Here is an 18,303-nt window from a genome sequence, read left to right as displayed (position 1 = left end):
TGCAAAATAATCTATCCTATATCCAAAACAATTCAAAATGTTAACAATAATAGCTGGAATTTTAAATTTAAGAAACACTGTCATTGAATACAATTTGCACATTATGAAAACAATTTGCAAATCTGAAAAGGCAATTGTCATCTATATTTGACATATATATATTAATATAACAATACTGTTATATCATTATATTAAAGTTGCTTTTTAGTTTTAAGGTAAAAAGAACTATATGTATGTAACTTTCTGACACCAAAATTGTCCATAAAAAGCCTAGACTGTTTGAAATGTTTTAAATTTTAGTGTCTTTCCTCAAAGGGTTTGTAACATTTAATCTGACCAGGAATGAAAAATGTGCTGTATTAAGATGAAATAAAGTACAAATAATTTTTAGTCTAAATGTTAACTGAGGTCTGTGATTAAAGTCTAAGGAAAATTTTGTCAGCCATCATGTCATAAAGGAATCCACACACAGCCATAACTGGATTGTAACATCTAACCAGGCACTTTTTAAACAACTTGTTAGTTTAAAATCAAGGATAAAAATGGGGTTTGTATGTCATTTGATGTTTCAAAAAGGCACAAATCACTAGTATGCCCCTCTATTTTGTCATATACAAAAAAAAAAAATTTCACTCAAAAAAAAAATCCAAAAACTTGTATGGGTTATGATCACTACAAATTTTAGGATGACAACAAGAAGTGTCTTTGCTAAAATGAAAGCTCCAGGCTTTGATTGAATTCTCAACACAGCAAACAAACTGTCTGATTGCAAACTTGCAATTCATTGCTAAAGCAAAAGCCATAAAATAAACTGCAGTGCACAACTTCAATGTGATTCTAAGAACTTATTAATGCTGATATGAGAGGTGATTTATTTGGCTTTGTGGTGTTTTGCATTTGTTTGTTTTGCAGTTTTTTAGTAAAACCTTCCCCTTCTGACAGAATACTGTTAAACACAGGAAAAAAAATTTGCTACTCTCTACTACTGTCAATCTTTCATACACAATAAAAAACAACAACATACAAGAGTTCTGGAGCAAGTCATCAATCTGCAAAATGTTATACATCAGTAATAAGGCCTCCAATGTACAGCAATTTGAACAAAAAAGGAAGCATTTCCCAAAATACATATTTTGAATCTGTGTAAACAAAGCTCATATGTATTGCTTCCATTAATTTCAAAAATATACACCCACATGGACTGAAAATTATCTTGATGCTATGAATTTTACATTACTGTAATTTCTGCAGCTGTAATCTGAAGATACAAAATCCAAATATTTTTGAACTTAAAATTTTGAAACATGTTGAAAATTTTAATCATGCTTATGTGAAAAGAAAGCTAAAAATACACCCCAAATTTTATGCCATTTCATTGAACAAAGGAGAAAGCACTATGAAAATAAACATTCATCTGGTTTCCTAACAATAAATACAAAGACAGTTATTATAAGATACTGCAACACAGGAAATATTACTATATTGACCTTAGTGTTCAATCAGTAGTTTTTTAAATCTTTCCTCATTGACATCTGAATCTTCTACCTTGTCAGCTGTCCAACAACTTTTAAGAGGGTTTTGTTTTCTTGCTTCAATTGTTCATTTTCGTCTTCTACATCATCGAGATCCTGTACAAGAAAAAAGAAAAATAAACACTTCTCAGGATGGAAATACCAACTCTCAATTAGTAGCAGCAGAAATTTAATATCTTAGCTCTGAAATGAGGAAGCTGGAACAGGGAAGAATTAGTGTCACAGTAGGTGCACTTAGAAATGTTAAACCAGCCTGTTTCAAAGTGTTACTATAATTACAAAATATTAACATTATATTCCTAAGAACCTTAAATAGAAACATGTTCAAATCAAAGCTACAGCAGGAATTAATGCATAAAGAAACCAAAATAGAATGGGGGTGACTATTTTTCTGGCATATACAGAGAGTGTATTAATCAGCTCCTCTTCCTGCTTTCCCCAATTGCCTGTCTGCAACTATGGCTCCCATGTATACACATCACTGATTATTACTGCAAGAAATCCTGTTTTGAGTATTCAGTATAAAAATTTTCAGAAAAAGACATGCCAGTTCACTTTTTTCCTGTGGAGCAAAAAATAAAAATGGACTTTGTAGCTTTTGTCTGAAGTGCTACTGGAAGAACAGACAGTGTGCACAGAGAAGTAATGGGTGCTCAAAATAGATTGCCTTCACAGTGTTTGAAAATGTGTTTGACACACACAAATGTTTGTGTTTTTTCCACTAATTACCATTTTTGTCCAGTTCCCATTTCACTTCTTCACTCCTAACAAGCTTTTTCAAACCTTTAAAGTGAAAATCAGTAATAATAACTGCTTAATGCAAACATTTCTTCAATAAATGCAATTTCTGTGTACAAAATTCTCATGCAAAAACCAAAATGTGAACTAGAAAAGAATGAAGAAACAGAAGAGTGATGTCAAGGACAGGATTTTAAGGAGAAAAATGAAAGGTGGGCAAAGGAAAATGAACCAGAATTCTCATTGGAGATCCTATGTGGTTTTTGATTCAAGTCTGCCAAACTGCCCTCTTGCCTTAAGAAGTAAAGAGATTTTCTCTCTCAGGGTCCTCTAAGTTGTTAGGCAGTGTTTAACATACAAAGCCCAGGTTCTTATTTCTTTCTCAGTGAGGTCATTCCAGAATAGAGATAATCTGTTCTATTGGTATAATGATTTTTAAAAGCCTCTTCAGTTTGCCAAGCTAAAATCCACACCTCAGTACTTTGCAATCCCTTTATTGTTTTCTAGAGTAGAATCAAGAAATCACTAGCAGAAACTTCTCTCTGCCTCACAGAAGTAAAGCTGCATCACAGCATGAACCAATTCCAGGAAAAGCATTTGATTACTCCAACATAACAGATTCAAGCGACTTAAATACCTAAACAGGGTAAGTTTTGGTGGATAGATGCTAAAAATACAATTTAGTATAAACAAATACACTTTATAATCTCTTTTGTACAATTCAGATTAATAAGCAGATAGATGGAAGGGACAACACATTTTCAATAAAACTATTTCTTTTTAGTTTGGTAAACATAAAACTTGTATTATAATGTTTAAATCTGGTGATCGAGCCATCGGATATCTCAATTACAGCTTACCTAAATACCTCCTGTTTAAAATTCTAGTGTAATACACTCAAAATAAAATATTAAAAGTTTGTGAAATGTTTATACTGCAAAAATAACATTCCAGAAATTACTGCATGTAAAAGTTTCTTGAACATAAGCCAACAAAAATAACAGCTTTAAGGATCTACAGAAACAATGGGTTGAGAGATGGAGGGGATTCTGCCACTCTGAAATTTAAAGTTTCTTATTCAAAATTACAATACTAATTTATGCTTATTAACAAAAAAAAGATGCAATAGCAAGAAAATTTGAACTTCACATACCAAAAGAACTGATAACTATGCAATTGACATTAATTGGACTGTAAATCCTCACTGAGACTTTCTCCAAACACGCTTTTAACTACACTGACATCTTAGTAAGGTCAGAGATGACTAAGTGTAAACTAATTGACAGCTGAACTTTGCCTACAAAGTATTCAAATATTTTGAGATGTCTTTCAGACATTTAAGGTTCTTAGGAAGCAATTGCCCCTTTCTTACAATGAACATGGCAGACTTACCTTTAATTTCTAATATACTGGAATGAGAGAATGCTTGTTTATAGGAGAAAGTCTTTTCTGTTCCTCAATATAAATGCAGCTCATATCCTTTAAGTATCTCTGTGATGTACTGACTGAGCTCAGCAAAATGATAATGTCACGTTAAATAAATATACTCACTTAAAATGAGAAAAATTCTACCAAGAAGTTCTCATGATTCTTGGAAAAAGTTTTTCAAGTGCAACACAAGGTCTTTGCCAATCAGGGATGCATCTGTGGTTATGAACTGACTAAAACTTCTAGAAAGAGCATTTTGCTAAATATGGGCTGAGCAGTCAGAAAGATACACAATAAAATGGCCTTTTAAGAAGTTCTAGGGTATCTGATGTGGTATTCTTCCCATACCTGCACATATTAACACCCAGGAAGTGCAGGATGAGGTCAATAATACACCCTGTGAAAGAATTTCTGTTTGCCCTTAAAATTGGTACAATTTTTTTAAAATCAACTTTAAAACTTCTTATCCTATCCTATTTCCAAGCATATCTCACTCTTCTAGCCCTCTCTCCTGCCTTCACACCTTGCCTGATGTTACCTCATGTCTCCTGCCCTCTGTCTTATTCTGTCTTTATATGGGATCAACAATATACAGTATGAGAATATGTCTCAAAATATAAAGAGCTTTTGGTTTTATAACCTTGCTTTATAAACACTTAGAACAACAAGGAATTGAGCAGACTTAGGGAAGTTACTCATGACAAATACAAGTCACCTTAGAAAGAAAATACTACTTACTGATATACCTCTTGAAAAGCTACACAAATACAAAAAACCCCCACATTAACTCTTTTCTGATCTTGCCCAATGGATGTCACCTGAAGAATACAACAGAGAATGCAGACACTTATTCCCTCCTTACAGGGCCATGGAAGAAAGTATTTGCTTACTCTGTTTAATAAATCAATTTCTTCTTTCAGCTTTCCAATTAGTTCCTCTTTGTCCTGTGCAATCTTCATTAATCTTGCATTTTCCTGTCTTTCTTTTGCAAGTTCCTATAACCAGAATAAAGAATGAAGTTGAAAATGTAAATTCTTGTTTCAAGAAACAATTTTAAGTTAACACTGTCTAAAACAAAGAAAGAACACACACACACACATTTATCTATAACTCCTTTTCTACTGCAAGTCAAGCCCACATCTTCAAGTCCTTTTACATTTCAAGGAGCTAAAGAATCACATCTAAGAATATTTTACAACAGCAAATCTGTTTGGTTTGATTCAATGATAATGTTTTAGTTTATATTTAATTTAAGCTTGAACACAGAATTGGACAGAGGCCCAAAACAGAAGAAGTAAATATAAAGTATCAGCTCCCAAATTACCGTTGGTTGGATTTTCTGTTGTTGGTTTTTTATAATACCATTATAAAAAATGGTAACATGTATACGGTATTATCTTCATTAACAAGACATGAAGATTCACTTTTAAATCTGTGGGCCTGAATGTGATTAAGAATGAAAATGTTCATTAGGAAAGAAAGTGCTTAAATCTTCTGCTTTTTTTTTTTACTGGCAATTTAAGTATTTCAGAAAGAAGATGATTTAGAAGGGAGGATTATGGTATACTCTACTTAAATGAAGATTCCTGAAGTCTTAAATCAAAAATAGCAATTTCTACAAAACACATGTAATTTTCCCCCTTTCAAAAAAAAAAAAGGCCTATTCAAATTGTGTTAACTTAGTAACTTTCACCCACGCGATTCAAGAATATTTGTGAAGTTACCCACAAAAAATCCACTTCAGAGGAAGACAGAGAAGCCAGTAATAGATTACACAGATGAAATTATTTAGCAAAATACTGGCATAGGCCAAAAGCTCAGATCTAACATTATTACATTCTCCCAAAATTGTTTTTATTAAATCAGTAGGAAACAATGCAAATCATTTTAAATATGTGTTTTGAATGTTTACAGCTCTAACAAACAACTAGACAGCAGATAAATTTTACAATATTTTGGTATACTAAATAAAACAAACCAAGCAGTAGATCAGAAACCAGCTTGTAACCTTGTGAACAGCCGGTAAGCTCCTTCTTCCCCCAAGGTATTTGCTCTGTGTTGGTGTATCACAAGGTACACAGGAGAAGCACACAGAGCACTGCTGGCTTTATAAGTGTATTATCTTTGCCTTAACTATTTCTCACTTAAATACCAAATGAAAATGAAACATCTGTGACTTCAAAGTTCACATTCTTCTCGGTCAGTCTGACTCTCTGCATGTTTTTGTAGATGTAACTATCTGTACTTCAAGCATTTTGCATAATTTCTATGTGTTTTACCTGCAAATTTCCCCATGGAGTTTCAAAAGTACTTCATTTCAGAAGTATGCCATAGCAAGGTTAGTTGGTGCTTACCCTTTCAAGTTCCTCAATCCTCTTCTCCAAAGAGTTACTTGGTAGAGAACTGCCGGAAGAATTTGCATCTCTGCTGTATCTGCCGTAAACTGTCCTCTCTGGTCGGGAATATCTGTTTGGAGCATCATCCTCTGGTGCACTGGCTGTACTGTGAGGGGCAGAGAAAGCACACACCTATTTACACACCTCACAAAACAGAAATGACAGCAGTCACAGAAGAGCTCTCCAAAGCAGTCAGTAGGTCAGTCTAATAAACTGCAGAGAACATATTCCACAGCTGAGAACTCACTAAATTCACTGCCTCAGGGATTCAAATACTTGGATAATGCAGCTTTCATCACATGGGTAATAAACCATAAACACATACTTATCCTATTTTTCAAGTTTCATTAACTATGCACATTAAAAAACATGCTAAATGCCTTTATTTCAAGAACTAAAGTGCCACTACAGAGTTTAAACCAAGAATCTTTCTAACTAGATGAAAACATAAGGGATGAAAAAACAGGTACACATCCAAAACATAAGAATATTGACTAATGCTTTGGGAACTATGGATTTAGCCTGTAAGGGAATGGAAAGCAAACTGAAGTGAGAAAGTGATGTGACCCAACAAACCAATTTTATGCCATCTCCAGATATTTTACTTCAGAACTTTGGTACAGAGGAGTTTGTCAGAGCTGTGTTGGCTGACACACTTCCTTAAGTGGTCCCTTGGGACTACTTGGTCTAGATTACATGTCTATTTATTAAAAATCAGCCATGGAATCAACAGATAAGCACTGCAAGTGCACATAAGGTATGTTTTTTTAAAAAGCATGCAGGATCTCCATTACTACTGGCATGTAAAAAAACAGTACTAATATAAAAATATGTATGATAAGTCAAGTATTTTCAGTCACAAAACTAACAGCATCCTTCCCATAGCCATTTTCTTCCTAAACAGTAATGTTACTCACCTTCAATGAAGATTCTAATGAATAACTAAAAACAACAGAACAGAGTGCCCTGAGAACAGACAAAGAGACTCTCCCTCACCAATTCACCAAAATTACACTTCTTAGACTTAAAATATACAGACAAACTGCCAAAACAAAACCAAAAAACTGAGATACTCAAAAGCCACCTGGAGATGGTCCTCAAAAATCAGCTCTAGGTGGCCCTGCTTGAGCAGGGGACTGGACAAGATTACCCCAGAGGTCCCTTCCATCATCAACCAGCCTGTGATTCTGCAAAATCACACAGCTGAAGTATGTATACACTGGTGCTCTAGACCACTTAGGAAAAGAATGAAAAGAACTATGAGCATCCCTTCAACATTTCCTTTAAAACACAGAAGAGTACATGATTAATGTGTTCATTTAACAATTTTGCATTTCATAACTCTAGAAAACCTGCTGCTGACAACATGCAGATTTAGATGGATATAGTGCAAATCAAAAGCAGGAGTATCTGGCAAAGGGATGTCTTTTCGTGGATATAAATATTCTTTTGCTCCAGTATGTGTGAAGTTTCCAAGACACACTGACACAATTGTAAGGAATTTTGTAGCTTCATGTTATTACCATATTTAGCACTGTTTATTCTTCATCCAGAAGATTTTTTATAAAACATTTCTAGGACCGGATATGCATGTTGCAACATAAGACAAATATTTAAACTTAACTCTATAAATTCTAGGTTATTGAGTTTCCTAAAAGACTTGTAGTTTTGTGCTGTTAATGTCTCAAGGAGAGACCACACAAAAAAGTCTCAACTTTTCATAATTTAAAAAGGAATACTTTTGCCACTATACTGAAGTATTTAAACTTAGCTCCAGTGAGTGATACTGGCAGAAGCTCCTACACAAAGATTAAAAGAAAGAATACCTGGACAGGAAGGGTTTCATTAATAAAGAAAATGCTTTCACTTTCAGGGTTTTTTCCCCCTGACATTCAGACTTGAATTTCCTCACCTATTCCACTGGGCAGCAGACCCTACTGAACACATTCCTTCTCACTGTAGGAAAGTACAAAGAGCATATCATAGAGGCTTCTAGGAAATGGGATTTTAAAAAACCATTTAAGAAAGCATGAGTCCAAAACCTAACACAAGGAATATAACAGATAAAAAGTTCATTACTTGGGGTGTTATAACCAATGGTTAGTACACAGCAATGGCAAAAAAGTACTACCCATGACACAATAAGAACATCTTTCACAAAGAATGGAACTTAAGTCTTCAGATGCAAAGTCACTTCATGAGTGCTAAATGAGAAAGAATCACAGAATCAGAATATGCTGACTTGGAAGCGACCCATCAGGATCATTCAAGTCCAGCTGTTGGCCCTCAACACCCCAAGAGTCACATGTGCCTGAGAGCACTGTTCACTTCTTGAAATCAAGACAGACTTGGTGCTGTGACCACTGTCCTGAGAAACCTATTCCAGTGCCCAACCACTCTCTGGCTGAAAAACTTCTTGATACCCAACCTAAACCTCTCCTGACTCAGCTTTATGCCCCTCCCTTGAGTCCTGTCATGGATCACACGTGCCAAGATATCTGTACCTGACTCTCCTCTGTCCCTCACAAGGAAGGTGCAACTGCAATGAGGCCTGCCCTCAGTCTCCTCTTCTCCAGGCTGAACACACCAAGTGACCTCAGCCATTCCTCAAAGGCCTCTTGCTCCAGTCCCTTCACCATCCTTGTTGCTCTCTTCCGGATGCTCTCTAAGAGCTTCATGTCTGTTTTATATCATGGCACCCAAACTTGCCCCCAGCACTTGAGGTGAGGTCACCCCAGTGCAGAGCAGAGTGGGACAATCCCTTTCCTTGCCTGGCTGGTGATGCTGTACCTGATGTCCCTCAGGATCCTTTCCACAACGCTGATTAGAAAAACAGTATCACTGAACATGGAGCCTCTTCACTAAGAGGGAACATTTATGAATCAACGCCAACAAACATACCACCTTATGGAAGCATACCTGTACATTATGCTTATATATAAAAATACACAAATATAAATACATTTTACAAGGTGTTTTCCTGGTTATACTTAAAACAAAAACAATATAGCAAAATCAGTTTGACTTCTTACAGAGAAACAGAAACTTTGGTTTGATGTTCCTAGTTATTTTCTTTACAATAAAATCAGTTATTCATACAGGGACAGGTTTAAAAGCAAGGCGAAATATCTCTTGCTCCTTCCAAAACTTCTTTGATTCTCTCAATGTATTTCTAAAACACTGTCCAAACTGCCATTTCATCCAGTGAAAATCACCCTGTCCAAGCTCTATTTCAACTATGACAGGCTTATTTTTATGCCAGAATCTTATAACTGTACCTGATTTGGAAACTCCTAGTTATTTATGTCACTGCAACCCGGTCAGTTGCTAACAGCTTCTCTGGAAGAAGCAAAGGAAGAAGCCCTATTTATTTCTAAATATTTCTATTTCTAAACAGGGCACCTTGGCTTTCTTTTACTTCATACCACTTAAACCAAATTTGTGACTCCAGAGCTGAGCTAAGGAAAGGCAGTCTTGCCTTTTCTACAGCTGCATTCCCTAGGCTCCTCCATTTTTCCTGCCTCTGGCCTTCAGGTGAATGGGAAACTACTCAAACCACGAAGCAGCAGCCAAGCAAAAGGAAGCCATCAACTTGCAGCCACGGTGGCTCCCTGAGGCAGTAGCATGCCCAGCTGCATGAGCACTGGCCCAAGAGGGAGCGAGGTACTCCAGCCAGAACTCAGACCATCAAAACATTTTGCAGAAATAAACCCTACTTGTTTATGCCTTCTCATAACATCAGCAGTGTCTCAAGAAGGGCTACAAAAGTCAAGAAAAACTTCTTTAGTGACCCCTGTCTAAAATAAAATGTTCATATCTGCAAAGCAGTGGTCCTAAGGTAACAAGCTAGATGAGACAATGCTTCCAAAGCCAGCTCTCACTGTGGAACTCCTAAACACAGACAAGCAGGCATGTCTGGGCACAGCATTATGAAATGGTATTTCACAGCTGTGGTTTCTTTAAATTAGTGAGATCAAGGTTAGTATGATGGCAAGTAAACTGTTATAGTTTAAGTTTTATAATTATCTAAAAACAGAGCAAGGCAATTTCAGCAGTGTTCAAACTTCAGACCCCTCCAATGAGTGCTGTGAAGCACCCTCTTTTCTTATGGTCTCTACTTCCCCATTTATTTTTCAACTCTTACATGAATGATAAACTCAAGTATGATGGAGTCTTTCACAATTACTGCTAAATAGTCTCTACCTCTAGGGTTCCATGTTAAAGTGCTGTACTATCCTAAAAGAGGGGGCAAAAATCCTCTCTGACATTTTGACTGAAAGCCATAAAACCATACCATACTGTATTCATTTCCACTAGTAAACAAACTTATAAGGGGAATACACTTCTGAACCATGAAGAGATTTTAATCTAGCTCTTTTTGTAAACTAATCCAGTTGATCTGTCTGATTCAAGAACCATGCAAAAATCTTTAAATTCCAATCTGCAAAGTTTGCTTTACAATTCTTTTTTTTAAAGAATCTAAATTGGTTCAAAAACTAGTAGACAGTCTTTAAGTAATCTGATAGAACAAACTTTCTGTGTTTATTAAAATATTCCTATGTCTGCATAAATATCTTGCATTACTGTTACTTGCAAACATGCCTTTTAGTTTACAAAAGAAACATAATTCATGTTTACATGTAGATTAGACTCAAATACTTCAATAAAGAAAATGTACTTTGTCCTTCTCATGTTTGAGAAATCATTGGAAACATCAACTATGCTGATACTATCAGACCTTAATCAGAAAACCATTCTTACTAATGGCAATATGTTTAGTATTTAAAATATCTATTCGCAAAGCAGTGCAAAAAATGACAGACCCAGTTTCATAACAGCAGTTTGAAATGGCCAAGACAAGTCATATTACATTAAAAAAACTGAGAGGAAAATGGAAGAATGGGAAGTTGATATGAGCTATTACCACTGAAGTATACCTAGAGATTTAAAACACTTGAAGCTCACAGTTAGGACACCTGAATGACCACAGCTCCCAAATACTCTCCTGCATGTCCTGTGGCCTTCATGTCAGCATGACCTTGCAGATTCTACTTTTAATAGATCTCACAGTACCACTCCACCCCACAACAAAACCATCACTTTTTCCTGAAAATATTTTATGGACTTAATAATGAAAATACAAAGGAACCCCTCCACAAATTTCTGGGGGGTGTGAAAAATTCTGAAGTAAATCAGAAGACAGACTACAATTATAGACTTATAGATCTTATAGATGAAGATCCTCATCACAAACCTTTATTTACTTTACAGCACAAAGAGACAGGCTCAGTTTGTCCAAGTCACTAAGCACACAGCAATACACAGAAGCCATCAGAGTTCATTTGTAAACATGTTTTCCAGTCAATGGACACTCAGTGAAATAAGTTTCCCAGCAATGTCATATAAATGTTTAGTCACAGACTGTTGCATCCATACAGGGGAAAGTAGCCAGTGTAATTCACAGTATAAAATCTATACAATTCCTTAAATCCTGGAACACACCAAGAGAACAATGATTCTGTAAGAACACACATAACTGATCTTCCCTGCTTTTTAATCTCTTTTGTCTTGTCAGATACAGGAGGATGGGTATCTCAGTGTAGAGGCAGAATCACAGAATTGTTTAAGTTGCAGAAGAATCTCAAAGATCATAACATAAAATCTGAAAACAGTTAAATGGAAAGGGAAAGGCACTGGAAGTCCAGAATGATATCAGTAATCCAGGACTAGAAGTCAGAAAGGACAGATAATGGAGACAGGAAGAAAAAAACAAAACAACAAGAAAAAACCACACACACAACATCAGACAAATAATAAAGAGAAGACTAGGACCTCGATGATTAAACATAAGGATGTAAGAGAAATGGGGAAGAGAAAGGAAAGAGTGCCTAACTTCACTAGGAAATAGAAACCAGTGAAGTGAAGAAAAATGCTGAAACAAACAAGATGCCACCTTTGATAAGGAATAACTGGAGAAGAGTGAGAAGGCAAAAGAGAAAAAGCAGTAGTAAGAATGGAAGAAAGCTACTTGAATATTTCTGGAAAATAGCTCAATCTTTCAATGGGAAAGAGAATCTATTACAGAATCCAACAATTCATGAAAATATAGTTTCCTTCTTGCTATCATATGTCTATAAAGTCTACCAACCATCTCTCTCCCACAAAGTACTGGCCATTTACTGTGGCAAGTAAGTTTCAAAAAGGATCCCAAAGTGATTGTCCCTATGTGAAACATGCTTCATTCTCAGTTTGCTTTAAAAACCTAAGGGAGTACACCCAAGACCGTTGAAAGCAAATTAAGCTCAGTGTATTTGAGCCTTGAAGCAGCCTATTATCTCAATTCTGCCTTTTGGCATTAACATTCCAATTCTAGGTACAATCACAGAATGACATTTTCCATTTCATAGATTCTCAGAACATTTTGAGTTGGAAGGGACACACAAGGATCACAGAGTCCAACTCTTAAGTGAATGACCCATTCAGGGATTGAATCCACAGCCTTGGTGTTATTAGCACCATGCTCTAACCATCTGACTTTCCAAGGGACTCCTACTGTATTTGGGACTTCAGTGAGATCTGAGTGATCTGAATAAGAATTACTGTAGAGGAGGCTGCTTTCTGTAAGACCTTCACCTACTGCGGATGTTGGAGGAAACAAACAAGCCCAGAACAATTCTAGTTCCAACTCCTTTAGCATTCAACTCAGAAAGCAAAAGCACTGGGAGTCATACCTTAAGTACCCTCACAGGAAAAATTAGTTCAGGGAGGCAGAAATTTTCAAATACAGCAGAAAATTAGTAGATACTATTCAATCCAACCACAGTGGGCATTGTATAACTCAAGGAGAATAAAACCCTCTAAGTATTTGTGAGCACTGGGCACTTTGTTGACAGTGGCAAATAATCCTTCACTTTCAACTTGAAGTTCAAGACTATGCAATAAATAAGATAGATGGCAACATCCATAAAATATTGAACAGCAGCTCGCAACAAGTCAGATTCCTCCTGCATGTGATGCCAGCCCTGACAGAGGAAGTTAACAAAGAGTCTACATCCCACATATAACTAAAGCTGACTGAGGGAAGACTGCATAACCAAGTCTCATTTAGCATTTTCTAGCTCTGGCATTTCCTACTTTTGCAATGCTAATCAGTAGGATTAGATTATTTTCAAATAAGTTACCAACGTGGTTGTGCAAACTTCTATTTATTACCACCCCACGCACAAGCAAGTTTTTGCAAGTGAGTATATACAGCAGGCAAGCAGAGATAAGGTTTATGAAAAGCCACAAAAGTATGACACACACCACTAAGTATTTGCAGATACAAACAGCAATAAAATTCTGCACCAGGACTGAGGAGGAAGTAAAGACTGAACTAAAATGTGCTTGATTAATAAGAAATGAATCATGAAATTACATAGTTACTAAACTTGTGACAATAAGCCCACCCATTCTGCAATGACAAAGTGATTTAAAAAAAGCCCTATAAAAAGCATCATTCAACTGGGTTTATGAGAACCTGGGAATATAAACATAAAAGACACCGTGCTAGGAAAGCTAAAGCATAACAGGATAGGTTATTCTTTTTTACAGTGTGGGAGGTGAGATTCTGGAACAGGCTGTCCAGAGAAGCTAGGGGTGTTTCCCTCCCTCCAAGTGTTCAAGGCCAAGTTGGATGTGGCTCTAAACAATCTAGTTCACTGGAAAGTGTCTCTGCCTATGGCAGAGGGACTGGACTAGTATTCTTCAAGGTCTCTTCCAACCCAAACCATTCTATGATTCCACAGGCGAACAATATTGAGGGGTAGAAAATACAGCATTGAAAGCTAGATAATTGTAGATGCTCTTTGTACTTTCTTCTACAGCCATATATATAAACTGATGAGTTAAACACCTACATATTTTACCCAAGTAAAGGATACCTGAAAGGGAATGCATTAATGTACCAAATAAAAACATTCTTACACAAGTGTCTTCCTTCAGTTGCTGTATTTGAGACCCCATGTTAGCTGTGATAGTTGTGTCAGTACTAATTCCACATTAGTGGAATTTCACACAGCTCTCCGTTTCATCAAGAACTTATGAAGTATTTATCTGATTAAAAAGCTGGAGTAATGACCAGGGTAATACTTGACTCAAAGACAAACAAATAACAAACAGGGCATGCTATATATGAGAAACACCTCTTCAACTGAGACAGTAGTATGACAAAACCATCTTTCACTATTACTGTGGAGAGCAACAAAATTATCTTCCTTTATTCAACTTTGGAATACAATGGTTCATAAATTAAACTGTGAAAATACCGGCTCCTAGGCAATGTGTAGTCAAGTTTGACATTTGATTAGAAAATTATTCTGCCCTAGTAAGATCTAGTAAAACATTAGTGGAATTTATTTTAAAACAGTAACATAATAGAAGGCTTTGAATAAGCTTGCTGCATCTTTCAGGTCCTTTGCCTGCTATCAGGCTATATATCTACAGTAGCAGTATGATGGCTTCAACTACAAATAGCCATTTAATCAGCATTATTTCTGGTAGAAATATAAACAAAGTTGTTGTGTATAAAGATCTCATACCTTTTATACCTGCTTGAAACCATTCTGGAGGAGTCCTAAAAGAAACAAAAAGGAAAAATTAATTAGTATTTTTCTTGTAGCTATACTGCCAAAATACCTTATCAGTCCAAAACCAAGTCTGCAGTGAGAGCAGTCCCATGCCAAGTACAAGTCAGTTTTGTTGTCAGGTTCAGACAATACCAGGACTATTGTCACCATGTTCTTGCTTCTGAACATCACCCCAGAAGCCTTAAGTGTCTGCCTCTGATTACATCATAAAACTGGATGCACTTATTCCATCCCCCTGCAAGCTCATGAAGCAGCTCACACCCTGCCACCAGTACATCTCCACCACTAACTAGTATGGAAACACGTGTGCCCTTTGATAGCTGTTCATCAACTTGTCCAAGAGCAGCAGAGCAAAACTGTTTCAATTCCTGATCATCACTGCTGTCCTTCTGGATGGGAACAAAAACTGAAGCTGCCAAGCACAAAAATTAAGACATGTTTCAACTGGTAAACAAGGGCTCAGATTTGACAGAGTAAGTCCATAAATATTTTTTAGGATGTTGTAAGAACATGAACCAATTATTTTCTTAGTCATAGGCAAAACACCCCTGGCAAATAACAAGTAAAAAGTCAGGAAAGAATATTCAAGGAGTTAAAGGACAATTGCCTTTACAAGAAAAAAAAAAAAGGCAAAGTATGAAATGCTGTCTAATTACAACACTTACTGCTGGCAAAGAAGCAAGCTAGCTCTTAAAACACGATGCAAGAGAAATTCCATCCACTCTGAAAATTCTACAGAACATGACACTGCCTTCACTAATCAGCACACTAGTGACTTTGTAAGTAAATAAACAAGCTAAAAATTAGGACACAAAGAGTATTATTTTAGTATAGAAAATAGTATTTTAAAAATATTTGTATTATAGAAAAATCTTGATCTGAAAGTACATTTTATTTTATGAAGCATTTTCTATTTCTGCCATATGTGCTACATCTTATCCCTAAGATAAGCATAACAAAATTCAACAAATTCATGGGAACTAGTTAAAGAAACCCACAAATTTGGCAAAATTGCTGGTTTAACACTGATAACTATTTTTATCATTGATGACAGATTCTGAAAATTAGTGATTCACAGCTATGAAACAGAAACCTAATTTTACCTCTAAAAGGGCAGAGAAACAATTTTAAATGTTACCAATGCTATTTTTAAAGTTTACTTAAGGGTAGGTTATCTTTGAAAGGTCATGGAAGCAGGGGGAGGTTTCCGAGGACTAAAATGAAGTAAATATCATTCCTTTCTTCAAGAAGGATCATCCAGGGAACTACAGGACAGTCCTTAGCTCAGATCCTGAGTAGAAAATGGAACAAATCCTCAAGGACAGGAAGGTGAAATCAGCATGGCTATATGAAGGGGAGACCATGCCTGACCTAACAGCCTTCTATGATGAGAGGACTTGGTGAATGAAGGCAAAGCAGATGATGCTTACCTAGATGATAGCAAAGCTTTCAACACCTTCCCACACAACATATGTCTATGGAAACAGAGGCCAGATAAGCAGACCATGAGATGCAGTGACTACTGGGTCCAAAGGGTTACGAGCAGCAGCAGAAAGTCCAGCTGGATGCCAGCCACTTTGCAGAGACTGATACAGGGGCCAGTTTAATGACTTCAGTAGTGACCTGAATTATGAGACAAAGTACAGCCCCAGCAAGGTGGCACACTACAAACAACTTGGATGAGAGGTTAACAATACATCAGGTGGCTGTGTTGCCACCTAGAGGGACACACAGGTTGGAAAATGGCTTACAGGAACCCCATGAAGTCCAAAAAAAAGCAAAACACCAAGTCTTACCCCAGAGTCTGGGGACGAATAATCCCAAGCAGGAGTATTTGCTGTGGAAAGCTGCTGTACAGAAAAGAACGCTGGTGTCCTGGTGACAAGTCAAACATAAGCCATCTCTGTGCCCTTGCAGCAAAGGCCCATGGCATCCTCAGGATGCACTGCCAGCAGGCTGAAGGACAGCATCCTGAGGAGAGCTGCAAGGACAGTGAAGGGACTAGAGGAGAACTCACACAAGGAGTTGCTGAGGTCACTTGGCTTGTTCAGCCTGGACGAGACTGAGGGGAAGTTGCAGCTACAACTTCCTCAGCTGCAGTCACAACTTTCTCATGAAGGGCTGAGGACGGTCAGGCACTGATCTCTCCTCTGTTGTGACCAGTGACAGGACCTGAGGGAATGCCTGAAGTTGTGTCAGCAGACTTAGTCTGGATATTAGGAAAATGCTCCTCACATCTCAGGGCGGTTGGGCACTTGAAAAGGCTCTGCAGGAAAGTGATCACAGCACCAAACCTGATAGACCTCAAGAAACATTTGGACAATACTCTCAGGCACATAGTGTGACTCTTGGGGTGTCCTGTTCAGGGACAGAAGCTGGACTCGTGGGTCCTCTCCAACTAAGCATATTCTCTAATTCTCCTCTGCTCAGCCCTGGTGAGACCACAGCTGGCATGCTGGCTCCAATTCTGGACTTCTCAGTATGAGAACAATATATTGGAGAGCTCCAGCAAGGCTGAACATATGATTAAAGGTCTGGAGCATCTGACACATAAGGAGAAGCTGAAAGTGCTGGAATGTTCAGCCAGGAGAATAGGATGCTCAAGAGGTATCTTGCAAATGTGTACAAATTCCTGATGGGGTAAAGATGATGGAGATATATTTCTATCTATTGTGAAATAAAAACCCAACTGGCTCCAGTCCTGAGCAATTTGCTACACATATCCTGCTCTGTCTGCAAGACTTGGATGGAGACTTCCCAAGACCCCTTCAAGTCCTAAAGATTTTTAGCCTTAAGACAGTCAGCAATGACTGATGAAGTGATTTGACACTGAGGTATCCAAAGAGATTTCAATTGTTTCATCTAATACATTAAGATCCATGTTCCCTGTATCTGAGACTCAAACAGCACATCAGTAACATCAGACACAGTTCCTGGTGGTGATGGTCTCAGAAACATCCCAGCTGCCCCATTAGCCATGGGCAAGTGGTTCAATTGCCTTTTGAGACTTGGATGAGAGTTAAACTGGGTCTGAATTTTGCCTAACTGCCTGCAGATACAATAAAGTAGGAACTCTGAGCTCTAATCTTCCTCAGTTCTTATTTTTTTAACAGCTTAATTTGTTCAGGGAAATGCTTCCTGGTGAACATAAGCCTTGGTTTGCAGTGAAAGGTAGAATTCATGAGAAAGGGAGAAACTGCACCTGAGACTGCAGTCTGGTGAAGCACACTAAGAAATCTTGTACAAAGAAATCTTAAGGTAAGAGATGCTTGTTTTGTACTCTAGACACTAAAAGGATACAATGAATGCACTGCATACCCCCATATTTGCTAAAACATTTTCATATACTAAATGGAAATAAAGCTGTAAAGCAATTACGTGGACTTGTACATTTAATTCAACTGCACACTTTTAAAAGTTTGGCACTACTATTCAGAAAAGCCAGCTCTTCAGAAAAAGCTGGGAAAGCAAACAAATGCTGAGACCAAGTGCATAGCAAATACTCTCATTTGCTACAAATGACAGCCTGTTAAAATAAACAAACAAAAAAACCTTGACTCAATTAACAAGTCTTTTGTAACA

The 18,303-nt window shown here is 37.0% G+C and overlaps 1 protein-coding gene across 1 annotated transcript in view; it reads right to left on the bottom strand.

Moving 5' to 3' along the window:
• Positions 1 to 637: 637 nt before the first annotated feature.
• PAWR (pro-apoptotic WT1 regulator) overlaps positions 638 to 18,303 on the bottom strand; it is a 68,570-nt gene continuing 50,904 nt past the window's right edge. Inside the window, exons 3-6 of the mRNA XM_058022931.1 lie at positions 14,674 to 14,708; positions 6,053 to 6,200; positions 4,589 to 4,693; positions 638 to 1,628 (exon numbers count right to left, since the gene is read on the bottom strand). Coding sequence (XP_057878914.1) covers positions 1,542 to 1,628; positions 4,589 to 4,693; positions 6,053 to 6,200; positions 14,674 to 14,708 — 375 coding nt within the window. The 3' untranslated portion in view covers positions 638 to 1,541. The remainder of the gene's footprint in view (positions 1,629 to 4,588; positions 4,694 to 6,052; positions 6,201 to 14,673; positions 14,709 to 18,303) is intronic.

The sequence above is a fragment of the Melospiza georgiana genome, chromosome 4, assembly GCF_028018845.1.
Source record: "Melospiza georgiana isolate bMelGeo1 chromosome 4, bMelGeo1.pri, whole genome shotgun sequence".
Taxonomy (NCBI): Eukaryota; Metazoa; Chordata; class Aves; order Passeriformes; family Passerellidae; genus Melospiza; species Melospiza georgiana.
This window is presented reverse-complemented; position numbering and strand designations above follow the sequence as displayed.